The 17180-nt window shown below is 45.7% G+C and overlaps 1 protein-coding gene across 2 annotated transcripts in view; it reads right to left on the bottom strand.

Annotated features, from left to right (window-relative positions):
* Positions 1 to 5770: 5770 nt before the first annotated feature.
* SMG5 (SMG5 nonsense mediated mRNA decay factor) overlaps positions 5771 to 17180 on the bottom strand; it is a 44712-nt gene continuing 33302 nt past the window's right edge. For both annotated transcript variants that reach the window (XM_074938925.1, XM_074938926.1), the window contains exons 17-22: positions 16797 to 16856; positions 15655 to 15814; positions 14216 to 14306; positions 13073 to 13147; positions 12338 to 12476; positions 5771 to 11073 (exon numbers count right to left, since the gene is read on the bottom strand). In XM_074938925.1, coding sequence (XP_074795026.1) covers positions 10990 to 11073; positions 12338 to 12476; positions 13073 to 13147; positions 14216 to 14306; positions 15655 to 15814; positions 16797 to 16856 — 609 coding nt within the window. In that variant the 3' untranslated portion in view covers positions 5771 to 10989. The remainder of the gene's footprint in view (positions 11074 to 12337; positions 12477 to 13072; positions 13148 to 14215; positions 14307 to 15654; positions 15815 to 16796; positions 16857 to 17180) is intronic.

A 17180-nucleotide genomic window follows, 5' to 3' on the forward strand; every position in this document is an offset into this window, starting at 1 on the left:
GTGAAAATTTCCCCCAGTCCCTGATTCAGCAAAGCATTTGCACTTGCTTAAAATTAAGTGTGCATGTAAGTTCCTCCCTATTCACCAATGCATTTGGGCATATTTCTCATGCCCCACTAATTGGTCTGTTTCAGAGGAGCAGCCGTGTTAGTCTGTATTCGCAAAAAGAAAAGGAGGACTTGTGGCATCTAAAAGACTAACCAATTTATTTGAGCATAAGCTTTCGTGAGCTACAGCTCACTTCATCGGATGCATGTAGCCCACGAAAGCTTATGCTCAAATAAATTTGTTAGTCTCTAAGGTGCCACAAGTCCTCCTTTTCTAATTGGTCTATTTGATCCATATAGAGATAACACAGCCTATGATCCCTTTTGGTGATCAACATGGAGCTTAGAATGGCAGTACAGGAACAAGACAAGAACAGCTGGGAACAAGAAAGGTTGCACTCCTGTGTTTAGTTGCAGACCATGCTCGACAAGGAGCTGTCAAAAGAAAGGGACAGTTTTACAGGTCTGGGTTTAAAATATGGCACTAGTGTTTGCCGGAAGGTGCCCAGGACTCGAAGGCAGATAGTGTGAGAAACTGTAAAGGATGCAGAAGAGAACTGCAAGAATGAGCCAACGTCTGGGAAACCTGCCTTACACTGAGAGACTTGAATAGACTGACCTCCTTTTATGTTCTCAAAGAGAAGGCTAAGAGGTGACTTGAACATGGTCTACAAGTACCTCCACATAGGTACAAGACACCAGATCATAGAGGTTTCTTTAGATCCACAAGATCCAATGGCCAGCAACTAAAGCTAGAAATTGTCAAAGGGTGCAAGTATTTAGCAGTGAGTGTAATTAACCATTAGAAGTTTCCCAAGAGATGTGCGTGGATTCTCCATCACTTGGAGGCTCTCTCTAGAGCTAGAGCCACTCTAGCTCACCCACAAGATATGGGCTGGATGCAGAAATCATTAGATGCCATGCTCTGGGTGATGTTACGCAGGAGCTCAGACTAGATTATTCCCAATGGCCCATTCTGGTGTTAAACATCTATGAACTTCAGCCATGACCTGCATTTTTAAAAGGGCTGCAGAACTAGCTCCTGGTTAATTTCCTTCGGCTCAGAGCACGTGAGCCGCATCTTGCAGCCCATTCAAGCAGAGGGCAGCCATGGGGCTGATTAGCATTCAGGCTCATGCACATCAGGAATTGAAGCCAAAAAGAGGCTGGCTTTTAAAACCAAACCCTCTCCACTCCAATCCTTTGGGCTAGAATGAATCTCCATAAAGCCAGTCCTGGGATGCCGTATGAGGCATTTCAAACAGGCCTCATGTAACTTTAAGCACCGTTACCAGGAGACTGTAGTTCCTTCTTTAATCCACCTCAGAGGCACAGCATGGGTCAAGCTAAGAATCATGTTAATTGTGTCCATAAAGGACCCTCAAATCCAATTATTTATATTCAAGTAGAGCCAGTTGTCCCAGGTGCTCTACAGACAGACAGACTCTGCCTGGAAGAGCTTACTATTTAAATAGCCAAGGCAAATGAAGGCTGGGAGGGGAAACGGAGGCACAGAGGGAAAGTGATTTGTCCAAGGACACCCAGCAGGTCAGTGGCAGAGCAGGGAGTGGAACCCAGGTCTCCTGACTCACTGGCTGATGGGATGCTCTCTCCACTGGACCACGCTGCTATCCTCGGTCAAACTCTCCCTCGACACCTACACTCGATAACAGTTTGGCATCCGGTGTGCCGAGACTGCTGTTTATATAAATCATCATCATCTCAGGGCCACGCATACCCCCCTCTATACATGGTCGTCTCTTGCCATGCAAGCTGTCTGGGGCAGGGACTGGTTTTGTGATGGGTGTACAGCACCTAGCGCAGGGAGCCCTCCCCCTCCATTTGGGCTTCGAGGCATAACCGCTATATAAATAATAAATAGCCACGTGGGTTTCAGAAGAGAGCACATGGTGAGCAAGTGGCAGAAACAAAGACAGAAACCCAGGAGGCCCAGTGCCCCCGTAAACATGACATTCAGGGGGTAGCCGTGTTAGTCTATATCCACAAAAACAACGAGGAGGCTGGTGGCACCTTAAAGACTAACAGATTTATTGAAAGCTTATGCCCAAATAAATCTGTTAGTCTTTAAAGGTGCCACTGGACTCCTTGTTGTTTTTATCAAGAAACATTGCAAGTGAGCTAGCTAGGACTGTATAACTGTAAGGATTTTCCGAGAGAGCAGTGAAATCCTAAACCCAATGATCTCAATAGGCCAGGCTCAAGATGTCCCATAAAAATATGGCTTCTCCTCCCTCCCCTTCCCACAAGCACAGCATGCGGTGCTCAGACACTATGGTTTTGAGTGTTGTCGAAGAACCTATCCAGAACAGAATTCTAGCCAGAGCGGTGTAATAAGCCCATGGGACAGAAGGGACTCCTGACCCAAATATCACCAACCAAGTCACTCCAGGGAGACCGGGGGGGGGGGAGGGCGGGGGGGAAGGCAGCCATCCAGGGTACAGCAAAAACCCGTACTGCTGCTTTGCAGCAGGATCTGGGTCAGTTGAACAGGGGCTCGCTGTTTGTATGGAACGAAAACCTTGGTGCTGGGTGGAGGATGTGTCCCGAGAAGCCGCATATTAATGGTGCATCAGGAGCACCAGACTTTGACCCAGTTAATGCCAGGCATTGGCTCGGTGTGATCAGTCCAAACCAACACCCAGACATTTTAAAATTCTGAGGATGCAGGAGCTGTCCCCGACTGCCCCCCTTTTTGTGCGGCTCCTGGCACAACCATTTAGAAACAGGGCACGCTTCATTCCTCGTTAGAAAGCTGCTGCTCAGCTTATTGTTCTGGAAGGAAATGGAGGGCCTGATTCTCCTTTGCACTAAGGCCCCTTTACACCACTGGCAGCATAAAGGAGCCTTAAAGGAAGTGTAATTTACATCTGTGCCCACTTCAGCGGCCCCTGCCAAAGCATTGTAAAGGGGCCTTAGTGTGAACGAGAATCAGGCCCTAAGGCCACCATGGAAGATTTTTAAAAACTGAGGCCAAGATTTTCCAGTGTCTTGTGATTTCGGGAGCCCAGCTTGCCACACACCTTAAAGAAGTTGGGTTGTCAGAAGCTGAATGCTCTGCTTCTTTCTGAAAATCAGGCCCCCTTCCAGATGGGTCACGCTCTCTCGGTTGGCCCCACCCTGCTGAATGTCTGTCGATATTACTTCCTTGAAAGCGAATACCTGGGGAAACCGGACTTTTATTACTATTACAGCTGTGCATAAAGAAAAGGAGTAGTTGTGGCACCTTAGAGACTAACCAATTTATTTGAGCATAAGCTTTCGTGAGCTACAGCTCACTTCATCGGATGCATGCTGTGGAAACTGCAGAAGACATTATATACACAGACACCATGAAACAATACCTCCTCCCACCCCACTCTCCTGCTGGTAATAGCTTATCTAACGTGATCACTCTCCTTACAATGTGTCTGATAATCAAGTTGGGCCATTTCCAGCACAAATCCCTGGAGAGTGATCACGTTAGATAAGCTATTACCAGCAGGAGAGTGGGGTGGGAGGAGGTATTGTTTCATGGTCTCTGTGTATATAATGTCTTCTGCAGTTTCCACAGTATGCATCCGATGAAGTGAGCTGTAGCTCACGAAAGCTCATGCTCAAATAAATTGGTTAGTCTCTAAGGTGCCACAAGTCCTCCTTTTCTTTTTGCGAATACAGACTAACACGGCTGTTACTCTGAAAGCTGTGCATAGACACCTCAACTGAGAGCAGGGCCCCAGTGTGTCAGACGCTGCCCAGGCCCGGTGAAAAAGAGCCTCTGTCCCGCTCTAACTAGACTAAACAAAGGCAGTATCATTATCTCCATTTCACAGATGGGGAAACAGAGGCAGAGAGATATGGACGGGTTTATCGAAGGAAAGAGATCCCTGCCAGTCTGTGGCAGACTTGGGAACAGAGCCCACCATGTCAACTCCCAGCTATGTGCTTTAACCACAAATTCAAGTTTGGCTAAAGCTGACAATGGTCATCCTCCTAAAAGATACGACCGCAGGTCAGCTCTGAACCCTGCGTTCTCAGGGCTTGGAACAAAGGCGGCGACCCGTGGTGGAAAGGCTACATTCCAGATGCACTATGACATATGTAGGCGCAGCGCAAAGAAACCTGAGTGGAGATCCAGTCTCCCAGGGTGGAACTGATCCCCTCTCCCCATCAGCTATCAAGTCACTAGTCCAGAGCAGCCTTAAAATACCTCCAGAGATGGAGTTCTAGCCACCTCCCTGGGAGCACTATGACTCAGTATCTTCTCAACCTTTCAGGTTGGCTCCGAATCGAGTGGGAGCTGCCTGGGTGGCAACACTAGTGACAATTTGACCAAGTGGAAGCGACCCTCCTCCCCTTCCCGATTGCCTTTCATGACGCCCCTAGGATCATGCATCGATTGGAGAAATACTGGTCTAAGATCTCACTGTAGGGCAACTTTCCCTATTATCTGACCTTAGATCCTTTGATTTATTTCAGCCCATTACTCGCCGCTCGAGCTGGTTGAAAACACGTTCCGTCCCCTCCCCTCCCAGCAAGCAAATGAAAAATTTTCATTATACTTCTAAACAACATTTTCATTTCAAACCAATCTATTTGTTTCCTCAACATTTGAAAAGTTCGAGTGACTGAGTTGAGAGTCATTTTTTCCTTTTGCCACTCTGGAACTTTTTCAAAGTTGGGAGAACTTCTGGAGAAGTTAGAGGTGGGAAAAAAAGAAGTGACACACACAAACTTGGACATTATTCTTTTTTAGTCTACTTGGTGTAAAAAGAAAAAAAGGGGGGGGGGGCCCAAAAATTTGAGAATTCTTCCGTTTTCAAAAAAATTGAGATGAAAAATTCCATTTGAAATGAAACATTCCCTTAGAAAAATTCAGTTGAAAATATTTAGCCACAAAAAATATGAGTTTGACAAAACCCCATTCTTTGTCAAAAATTTCCAACTAGCTTGGTTCCTAGTCCATTCAGATGTTTCTTACACTAGACCTGAGCTTTATTGTATGTTGGAGACCACAGCTCCCATCTGGTACAGCTGAAGTGTTCCATTATTATAGGAGATTGGGGCCCCATTGTGCTAGGCACCGGGAAAGAGACAGCCCCTTGCTTCCCAAAGACCGTACACCATCTAAACAACTGTGTAAGCCCCAGTCAATGGGGATTCCACAATGGCCAAGTTGACCAAGAGTCCCACACTAATACTTACAGAATGAGGTACTCGGCCTTTCAGTTCTAGGTTGCTGGTTTGGATCAGTAATGACTCAAAAACTTGTTGCCATCCCTGGTTTTGCTTTGGGGAGGGAGCACAAACTTTTCACGCTGCTGCATCTGTTCTGTGGCTCAAGGACTGGAGTCCTAGGGCTGCGTCTCTGGTAACTTTCGCAAGCATCATATTCACCAGCTAATACAAAGACAGCGGACTCAGTAGAAAGAGGGATGCCCACTCGGTCTCACTGGAGAGAGCAAAACGACTCATGAATGCCAGGAGCCAATCTAATGAAAGGCAATTTCCTGGTGAGGCAGAACTTGTGCCATGAACTCCCATCTGCGTCTCTGAAGTTAGCGTGAAAATGACATTTAAAAGTAGTTGGAGAAATGTCCAGTTTAGCCTGGCAGGCACAGATCTACAAGAAAGGTGCTGTTCTGCGTGCCAGGGATGGACTCAACAATCATAAACAAAAAAGGGGAGAAATAATGAATGGAGCGATCAGGAGGTACAAACATCTTGTACTTTATTAAGCCAGTCAATGTGTTCCAACCACGGTCAGACGCATGCCATGAAATCAGAGGTCAAAAGGCCCTGTGCTCCCCGTATCCCAAATCCTCTTTGAGTTCATCTTATCAGACAACTGACAAGTGTGTGGCGTGGTTCTGCTAGGACACACATCACCTGGACAGTGTGCCCACGCCTCCCTGATTAATCACCATTGAACTGTGAATCCACAGGCTAGGGGTCGTTTTTGCTATAAAATGTCTGGAGGGTGAGCGTTAGCCTCCTTTGACTCCAACCCAGCAACCATTCTCTCAACATTGGTTGTAATGTTTGCAGAAGCAGAGGAAGGATTGGGTTACGGGAAAGCCATACCCATGGTCATTCCCCTTCTCATCCCGACAGACCTCTGATTTCATCATCAGCTGGTATCCCACTGTATTCCCCCGCCCCCTTTAAACAGCTCCCTTGCTAGATGACAAGAACGAAAAGCTGAGTCGTTTCAAACGGCATTCAAACAAATCGTGTGACCAGAGTGGGGGAACAGCCTAAAATAAAGAGTTTTGGCACAGCCTACCCATACAGTACAGTGTCCAACACACACCGAACAGCGTTTTTCACCCATAGCTACACATATAGACGGCTGCTGGCAAAACAAACATGTCACCCGCATGAGAAATCAAGGACGACATTAGCCCCCAGAAACCAACAGTCTCCGTGAATGCAGCTGTCGTGCTGAAGCTTCTGGGAATCCAACTCGGTGGAGGGGGAAAAAAGGAAAAGAAAAACAAAGCCCAGAAACACACAAAACGATTAAATTAAAAACAACGGTTTCAACCCCATAAAGCACTTTTTTTTTTCTTTTTACCAGCATAGCGGGTGTTATGACGCTTGAGCTAACATTTCTCCCCCCAGGGGCAAGTTTGGACGTGGTCTAAGAAGGTTTTTGGTAGCTACTGAGATAGCACCATTTGCATTAGCAGAGGAAGAGTTCGCAGAGGAAGAGCTGGCTTTGCAAGGCTTGAATGTTGCATTAGGAAAGCGTGGAAGGTCAGTTTGCAGCTACAGCTCAGGGTGGTGCTATTGAACGCTGTGGGAGACTCCTGTAAGACCCGAGCCACAGCGCTAAGCAGCTACGGGCACCAGTGCTGTGGGCCACGATACATCAACTCTCATTCCCCCACTGGCCATTTAGTGATCTAGCCTCGGAGAAATACTTGGCATTAGCAACTTCCATTGCTGATCATTAAAAGTGGCCACCTCTGTTTGAGTTCTAGCCTGGGATTTGAGATTCCTGGACCAAGTCCCCTGCTGGTTTAAGTCAGCACAGCTCCAGTTATGCATTTAATCATGGCTGCATATTTTTGACAGACCTGTGCCAACTTATTAGTTGGGAATTTTGGCCCATTGTGAGTTGTGGGATCCAGCCTTGAAAGCATCCTCCCCTGCACCTCTCCTGAAAAGAATCAAGCAGTGCCTCCAATTAAAGCCCAATGTAAGAAAACGTTTCATAAGAGGGAACAACATGCCATCTTCCTCGGTGCCTTGATCTATGGCTGTGCTATTCCACAGACTCAGATGCTATTTTTCATCCCTTTTCCAGTTCAGATTAAATCCGGCAAGGGCACAGAAAGTGTGTTGCTTGCATTGAATCACGGTTGCATGGCCACACATTTTTGAAGGATAAAAGCATGCTTGGGGAGCTTCAAGATGCATCTTTGAAAACTGGCCACCGCTGCCTGAAGCTTCCTATCTCAGCAGAAAGGAGGTTGAAGATGTATATGGAGACAGCAAAATGGACAATCAACACTTCTCATAACAGAAGATAGCCAAGGGGCCTTTCCCATCCTCCTTAATGACCAAAACACTTGCGATATGACCAAAAATACCCTTTAGACAGGCAGTGCATCAAGACAGGGATGTTTTATAAAATACAGACACACACTCCCCCCTTAAAAAAAAAAAAAATCATGCCTTGATTTCTCTTTCTGGACACACGAAGGGGGATCTCTTTTTAGCTCAGCAACGTTTATTGTTACAAAATAAATTTGAGGTTAAAAAAACACCTTCAACAAATGAAATTTAAAAATGGCTTGCATAGCCCCACTGCAACTGTCAAAACAGCCCCCCATCAACAGCCTGCTCAAACAGTCACTCCATTTCAAAAGACAAGGAGCTGTGGCATCAAGCTGGACATCTCTTCTGTGCCAAGGCTTCTCCTCTTCCCTAGCATCATCCTCATTTCCTGGTCACATTTGTGCAGTGCTGGGTAGCTGCTCTGCACCCCCACTCAATCCATGATCTCTGCCTCACAAAGCTTGGCTCTAGGATTCCAGTCCCAATTTTGGGTTGCACTGTTGCCTTGGAAATCATAACTAACTGCAGTGCCAATGGGATCTGTTGGGGGGGGGGGGGGCCTGGTTTTCAGTTTCTGCTTCACTTGCACTGCTTTTCCCCCCCCTTAATCTCATCCATGGCCATTGGAATATGCTACATCTGAACAGCTCCCATCCTGGGCTTTAGACATTAACTGCAGTAGAACTATTCCCATTTCTTTACAAAACCAGAACAGCATGTCTCAGACGGCACCCCCGGAAGGGAGAAGAAAAAAAAATATTTCCGAGGACTAGAGATGTAATCAGCTGTGACAAAGCTTCATTTATGCAGATCTTGCTTCCGCTACAACTCACTCATGGCTGTGGGTTCCAGTTTGCGTCCTACCAAGAGGAGCTGGGCAGAACACCCAAGTCAGAGAGAAGTCTGATCCACCAGACAGAATTCAAGATGACCTAGACGTGTGGGTCAGCGGGGAGTGTACTTTAGTGCACTGGTCAGCATCATGTCAAAAACAGGGACAGAATTGCAGGGGGTGAATTGGTTTCACCTTCAAGGCTACACCGCTCTGGCTCATACAACTCAGATGGGAGGGTTCTGATGGAGACATCATACACAAGGTAGGTCTTTTTTTACTTTTTGCATTTCCATTACATAAAAACATGAGCTAAACAGAAAAAGACCTGATAAAAGAAAACAGCTGCACGCGTGTGGGAAAGGATAAATGCCATGCACTAAACTCCACCTGGGGACATGCCACAGCTGAAATCTGTTTGTAAACACAGGAAGCCATCAGAAGCAGGTGAAAGCCCCCATTCAGCACTTTTGCTTATGCTGTCTTCTTGGCATGGCCTAGTAAAGCACCACAAGTTTCAGGTGAAGACAAAGAGAAAATCGGTTAGTAACACTGACCCCTTATGCCCTCCTCTGCTTTCCAAAGGAATAAAATCACCTTTAAAGCACACTGGCTTTCCAAGGCCTTTCATCTGAGCAACAAGGCTGCTGGCTGCAAAATGATCTAAGCTGCAAAGTGGATGAATCCTGTGGGATTCATACTGATCTGAACCCAAATGGGACAGTTTGCAATTCTGGTATGATTTGTTATGCTGGGAAATCTGCAGGTATTGCAAATGGTCCTATTTTCAAATGGTCCATTCGTAGTACACTATTAATAACCAGTTATAGCAGCTTCTTGTCAGGCCAAATTAAAAAGAGCTGGACAGAGACCAGTGGGTTAAACTCATTACTTGCATAGTTGCTGCTGGTTCAAGTGGATGGGGACATCTGGTCTGAAAATACAGGGACACAGATCAACAGAGATGGAACTTCTACCCAGTGCTTCGTGATCTTTATAGCAATGTGCTTTTCATTTACAGGTATCAGTGTTACCAGAAGTCAGATGGAGGATGCATAGAAAGGGTGCAGGAGAGAGGTTTGTAAATTTACCTCTCAGGAAACAAAGGGAGCTGATTCCAGCATCTGCACAGCTATTGCTTTCCCTTCCTTTATGGATGCTTCTGTACTGACTGAAAGGCACAGAACAGTCCATGGGCCAGCTCCGGATGACACTGACTTGCAGTGACCACTGCATTTCCCCCTCCTGCTCCTAGGGACTACATAAGCTCTGCAAACCTCTCGTTTTACACAGAAGAAGCTGAGTCCGAGAGCAACTGAAGAGACCGTTGATAAGCTTAAGAAAATCCTCTACGCCCCCTCCTCCCCCAACACCCCACTGCAAAATAAGGAAGAGGAATTAGGGACCCTTTGGAGAGGTTTTTAGGTCCGATTTGTCTCTTGAGTCTCAGCAGGCTCGAGCCAAATCAACAACCCTTGCCACTGTCTAAGCATCCAATGCAGCTCCATTACAACTGCCAGCAACTAGCCTGGATTGCATTCACCTTTACCCTCCCCTGCACAAAGACCTAATGCTGGGGGCGGGGGTCGTTTAGGAGGAGGAACGAATCCTTTCCTCCGATTCTCTTAAACAGCCCAAGCTAGACCTATCATGGCTCACAAAACACGCAACAAGTACAAAAGCAAGGAATGCACACCAAACTCCTAGCGGGATAGGGAAGGTTTCCGTCTGGTGCTTTTCTCTACAGGCAATAATCACTTTGCACTCCCCCCAGTATGGAAAGGGCCGGAGAGGAATAAATATATTTGTTCCTAAAACTTTTTTTTTGCATTTCTGTTTAAAAATAGCATCATCATTTCCTTGTTCTCTTTAATTCTTTAACATTTGAAGAGGATGCAGAACCCCAAAGGAACTCCACTTTTTTAAATATATATATATATATATGTATATATACACACACACGTGTATATATATATACACACATACACATACACATACACACACACATATGTATATATACACATATATATGCCAAGAATTAAAAGAATGAAGATGGAAAAATTAATTAAAAAGGTGTTCATTTTCCTATCACCAGATTCCCAACGAAGAGCACTCTTTGGAACCTTGTCCCCAGCCCCGGAGGCTAGCCCCTTCTGTGTTCCATTTCCATGGTTTTGGCTTGTTTAAATAAAGTACATACAAGGAGCTGCCTGACTATTGGGGACGACCAAGCAGGGGGATGAACGACTGCCCATCTCTCGCCCATCCCTGCCGACCGGGAGAAGGGGAGATCTCTTCTTGGCCTCGCTGAGGTGTCTCTCTTCTCAGAGCAGTTGGCGCTGTTGGAGATGTACAGTCGTCTGTTCGTGGTGTGGGTTGTGGGTGTTTTGTGTGCGTGTCGGAACTGGATTTGTTTTTCTCATGGTTGCTGCTGCTGCTGCTGCTTCTTCGTGTCAAGTCTCGCCTGTGTTTTGTTTCCTTCGTTCAGACACCGCGCGTTCTGAGAGGGGGAGAGAAAGGTACACCAACCCGATGCCCTTCTGACCATCAGCCCATCTCCTTCCACTGCTTGTAGAACTCTAGAACGTTTTTTATTTCCACACTGGCACTGGCTGCTGCCTGGATAGCAGACTGGAGACAAAAACAAGACAATCACACACAGAGCGAATTTTTTCCTGCATTGCCAAGACAGCAGACTGGATGATACTATCTATGTAGGCACTTACATGACCACCCATCACCATGGGATGGTATTAGCCTCAACACCCTTGTGTGAGAGAGAAGTGTTATCCTTCAGTCCCAGAGGGATTAAATGACTCACTTTAAGTTCCACATGGAACATGTGGCAAAGCCAGGAAATGAACCCAGGTCTCCTGAGCCCCAGTACAGTGCCTTCACCACAAGATCAACCTCCCTCCTCAGTTTAAAAGCTCTTTTCCTTCCCTACTGCCAATGGAAGGAGAATTTTTATTTCATTAGGTAGTTCAGAGTTAGATTTTTATTTTTCCTTGACTCTGTGTGTGGGGCAGGGGAAGACATCAGTAAAATATCACGGAACGTTGGCATGGGAAAAGCCCACTGGTCTCCCAAAGTAATCTATCATCCAACCACCACAACAGAGTCTCCAGAACTTTGTCCACCAAATTTAAATCTCTTAAGGAACGGGGCTTTTTGACTGAGGCTGACTGAGCTCAAAGTTGGGAAACATTTCCTGACAGCCTTCTCAAATTCTCTTTGTCATTTTTTTCCTCTAATTACATGAAATTCTGTCCCTTTGGCCCACCCTGAACAATTCCTGTACACAACATGGAACTATGTTTTTAGAAGTTTTGCTGTTTTCCATCCTCAAGAGCACAAGATCAGTGACAAGAGAAGAACCTGGAAAAGGGGCACACTTTATTCCTTATATAGGAAGCCACAGCTCTTCCAAAGGGGGCGGAGCCTAAACAGAGGCTGAGATTTTCAAAGCAGACGAGGGGATATAGACATACAATTGCCATTTCAATTGATGGGAGTTGGGCATCTAGGCAGCTTTGAAAATCTCAGCAGAAGTGCCCGTGCAGAACCAAAACCATCTGATTTGTATTCACCCTAGGGCCCCTTTACGCTGCTCAGACATCATAAAGGGGCTTTAAAATGGTGTAAGTTACAGTTATGTCCATTCCAAAGACCCCTTTGCACTACCAGTGTAGTGTAAAGGCGCCCTACTGCAAACGAAAATAAGGGCCACGATTTATAACCCAGGCTTGTGGAAAAAGAGTGCACTTACTAGCCCAGGCAGAAAATACACTTGCAGAAAGGATGCTGATGATGAAAGGAGTTTTTTCCCTTACCTGGGGTCAGGAAGGATTTTGTCAGCTGTTGTAACCCAGTTACCTTATTCTGAGACACTGACCTGCATGGGTGCAGAGAATTTGCTTGGATCATCCGGCTGAAAGCCAGTTATGATGGTAACCATCCCTGTGGTGTCATCCTCTCCGTTTCCTTGGGACACAGTCAGCTGTTTGCAGCTGTCCAATATTTTATAGAGGTTCCTGTCACATTGATGTAAGAAAAATCAAATCGCTATTTGTGTCTGTGTAAACAGATACTGATTTCACTTATCCACAAAAGTGTAAGTTTATACAGCTGCAGGGCAAGCTTCATCCTAGCAGTGCAGTGTCTCTCAACCCCATTATCTGTATTAAAAGTAGCACTGAGAGGCCCTGAGATCATGACCCCACCATGCACACCCATAATATGAGAAAGTCGCAGCCCCAACTGTCTTATAATCTAAATAGACAAGACAGACAAAGGGCAGGAGGGAAACTGAGAAAGAGAAAGGAAGTGACTTGCCCAGCAGTCTAGTGGCACAGATGAGAATAGAACCCGGAGTCCTGACTAGTCCTGACTCCGGGACTAGTTGCATGAGTATGGGTTGCCAGATTTGATCCTCCTCCAGTAGATAAGACACTGGACCTCACAGCCCCTTTGTTTTGCAGGTTTAGAACAATCTGAAGAATAGGATCAAATCTAGCAACCCAAATGTATGTAACTAGTCCCAAAGGTGGCACCTCATCCCAAAACCCACCTGGCACGCATGTAATGAGAAAGTAAGAACTCCAAAGGTTGTGCTAAGCTGTAACCTTACCAGGCATCTAAATCCTGTCTCTTCAGTTTATGCCTCTCAAAGTTTTTCCCAACATCTTTCTGGCAACGAATGTACCTGAGGAAAGAGCAGATTTGCTGAGTCCACATGGAGGTTACTAAAAGGGAAAATGTCAATATTTTAAAGCAAAGGAAGTTGTATGATTCTAAGCATGTTGGTTTCCTTGGTACTGCTGGATGTTTACCAAAAGCAGGTGCTGCCCTGTCACCCAGCTTGCTTAGGTCCCATTTGAAGTTCCTCATGGCTTTCTCTAGTCTCAACTAACCTAAATAATTTGATGTTCCTTCAAATGTAGATACCTCACTGTTTGCACATCACCAGATCAGTGGCATGTAAAGTGCCATCAGCCCTAACACAGATTTCTGGGTCATGACACCATTAACCTTCTGACATTTTACAAGCTGACCATTTATTCCTAATCTTTGTTTTCTGTTCCTCAGCCAATTTCTAATCCATAACAGTACTTTGCCTCTCACCTCATGACTCCTTAGTAGCCTCTTGTGAGAAACTTTGTCAAAGACTTTCTAAAGATCAAATAGATTAGAACACGCAGTTTTCCTTTATCCAACGTGTTGACTCAGTGCATGCGAGTAGACCAGAGAGGAACAATTTCCAGCATCATCCCAGTGGCCTTTTTCTAAAGATAGGACCAGACAGTGGCAAATACCGGACCGCTGATATAAAACCTGATTTTAAGGAAAGTTTGCATATTCTGTTAGCCACTCAGCCACTTCATTCTCAAGGGGATTTGATTACATTCTATATGCTTGAAATTCTGTTGGAAAAACCATTCCCCAATTCCTGCCTAAAATGCTGTGCATCAATAAGCAGCTGCAACTTCCCACACCAGAAGTGGCTGCATTTCATTACTAAGTAAAGTGGTCCCTACAGGTACACAGAGATTGTCAAACAGTCGTGTGTTTTGGGATCCATCTATGAACCACATTAAATCATTGTGCTGCCAGTGCCTTCTTCGTACTGCCCTGGTATATGTTTAACTGTGCCCATTTCCCATTCTGTTCTTATTCTGTGTTCTATCTGAACAAAACACCATTTATTTGAAGGACTTTTTCTACATAAGAAACAGATACATTTATTTTAAAGCCAAAGGGAAAGGGTATTTACCTGTTTCCCTTTTTAAATTCTGCCTCTAAATATCGGATGCTGTCGCGAGCGCCTGCATTCTCCTTTTTCAGGAAGTCTAAACCATCAATCACTAATAAAAAACAGAAGTGAGAAAGTTAGTTTGTTCGTGCCTTTACAGGTTAATCCTACATGTGGCATGAACTCTAGGAGCTGTGGAATTGCCTCTGGCAGGTGGCAATAACTTTATGCTGCTGCTAAATACAAACTAATCAGCTGCTGACCTGGACCTTTCTCCAGTTATTAGCTGATGAACCATGTTAGACTCCAGCCTGAGCTACAAATAAAATGGCCAAAGAAGGACCTATGCAATGATTTTCAGCTGCTACTCCTGAGGCAAGGAGCCTTTTTCAGTAAAACATAAATCTAATTAGTGCTGGGAGTAAGCATTGAACTCACAGCCCTTGGGAATAGGATCCTCTAGCCACAAAACAGGGCAGGTCAGGCTCCCCTACAATGTCCCAACATTGCTCTAACTCTGACCTGAAGAGCTCACCTTCCTAGGGGTAAACAGGAAGATCAGTTTCCATGAAACATTAAGTCCTTGATCTCTGCTGAGAATGCAAACAAGGGTGCCAATGAATGCCAGCTGTGGCCAGTGGTTTGAGATGTGGACATTTATTTATAAAGTGTCGTGAATATACATGGGGAACTATGCAAAACAGAGAGAGTGTCCCTGCCCCAAAGACCTTGCCATCTATAGGAAAACCAAAATGGGATAGAAGTTCTGGTGCAGGGGAGGAAACCAATACAAGGAGGATTTATGGAAGAAACAGGATTTAAGGAGTGGGGTCTGAAGAAGGAAAGGGGGGTGTATGGCACACAAGAACAGGTTGTTCTAAGTTCACAGGGTATTACAAAGTGATGCACAAGCTGGGGGGGAAATATGTAGTATTTATAGCTATTTTCATCCTCAAAGCCCTTCACAAACATTAAGGAAATGGGAACTTGCCCACCATCTCATTTCACACAAATCACAAAAACAGCCACCACAAATCAGGCAAGGCACATAGCAATGTGGGCTGAACCCAAGGTAACTTGGTTGTCATAAGACTGAATAGATTCCCCCAGCACACCAGCTAAGCCAACCATTCTCCAAAGCTCTGCAACACAGGGGCTGTCTTTGCCTCAGCTTTCTAAGAGTCACTAACCTCCTTGCACATTTATACAAGAACACTGGACAAGTTTTGTAGGGGAAATCCAGACACCAGTGTTCCCTCTGACCTACTGGAGGTTGCCGAGCTACTCACGAACCATGGGCCTGATTTCCAACAGAGCTCAGCACCTGACACCCACCTCCTGTTCTCAGCTGGAGGACAGAGAGGATTCTCCATTGTTCTCAAAGGGAGCGTGACTCTCTTGAAAGCCTTTGGGCTTGAACCCCTTCAAAACCACACACGCAAACAGGAGCCTAACTGTACCTGTTCGAGGGATGATGATGATGAACCTGCCGCTGGTAGCTAACTGCCGGATGATGTTGAGGTGCTGGCAGAGAGCTTGGGTGTCTGGGACAAGATAAGGAGACATGGCAGACTGAGCTTTGGGCTGTTGGAGACTCCCCTCCAGCTGAGAAACCTCCAGCTGAAACAGGATAGCAGCAATACCAGATTAGGAATTCATGCAGAAACAGAAAGAGTGATGGTCCTCCTGTCATGTGCAGCCCAGCCCCTCCACTTCCCCAATCGCATGGCATGAGCCCGCCTGATCCTGACAAATGTGTTCCCTGGGCCAGCGGATGGTGAAAACTCTCCCAAGGCGAGGTATAAATTCCCTCTCAGCCTCAAATCAGGCCGTAAATTCGACTTTCTGCATCTGAGCAATAATCACCTTGGTTAAGGGTTCCTGCCTGTACTGAGACATCCTTGGTGCCTGAGTAGACTGACCGTTTTTATCTGTCACTCCATTCATGTGGCATCTACACAAACTCCACACACCTCTGAATATTTCCATGAGCCAGACCTTTTATTCCTTTCTTGACAAAAATAAGCTGTTCAAAGAGCCTCCCTATCTTTACAGAGAGCATATACAACATGTACAGCACACATCTGGTATACCTTTATGGAGTTCTCCAAATCTGTACTCACAGGGGCACCTAATGGTAATGATACTACTTTGTGTTTGTAGAGTGCCTTACATCTCAATATCCCAGACGACTTACTGATGTCTTACCAAGGACCCTTGAAAGGCGTATACCTATTTCCAGAAGGGTAAACTGTGACAGAATGGGAGATCTTTGCTAAGGTCACAGAGCAATTGAGGAGCTGGGCTGGAAATAGGACCCAGGAGTCCTGATTGTTAGTACCCCTGCTCTAACCACGCCTCAGATCAGACAGTACTGTTTTAAGAGGCAGATCTCTACAGTTTTTATTACACTAGGTCAAAACAGAGGAGCTGACCTGTTTGGGGTTTTTTAAGAATGAGATGTGAACAACTATGACCAGAAAATGATTTTTCCATAAGTGTACCAAATAGAAGATTGGCAGGCCAGGTTCATTCATGCGCTTGGACATTTAACTCTAAGTTAACAGACCTGGTGGTTTAGTTGACAGCTGGGATCTCATACCTGCAGTCGGAGCTGAGCCATGTCTCTCATTAACCTGTTCCGACGAGCTTCCTCCGCAGCCTAGTTTTAAAAATAGAGTTAAAAATAAAATTAGCAGGAAGAGTGTGGGCTAGTGATTAGCATGTACTTCCAGAAAGGTTCCGAGAAAAGGGGAACAAATCGCTCAAGGGACTGGTAAAGGGAGAGAAACTGTTTGCCTCCAGGTCACCAGCTTGAATCCAACCCAAGCCAACCAGGACAGTTGTTACCATCTGAGGGTGGCTTGTATGAAATGAGCGGGTACAAAAGTCCCCATCATGATTGGCCCACCTTGTCAGCTGTCTCAGCCGATGGGAGAGGAAGAATGGATTACCATCCTCCTCTGGGGAGGGCAGAGGTAAATTT

Source organism: Natator depressus, chromosome 24 (assembly GCF_965152275.1).
Source record: "Natator depressus isolate rNatDep1 chromosome 24, rNatDep2.hap1, whole genome shotgun sequence".
In the NCBI taxonomy this organism is placed as follows: Eukaryota; Metazoa; Chordata; order Testudines; family Cheloniidae; genus Natator; species Natator depressus.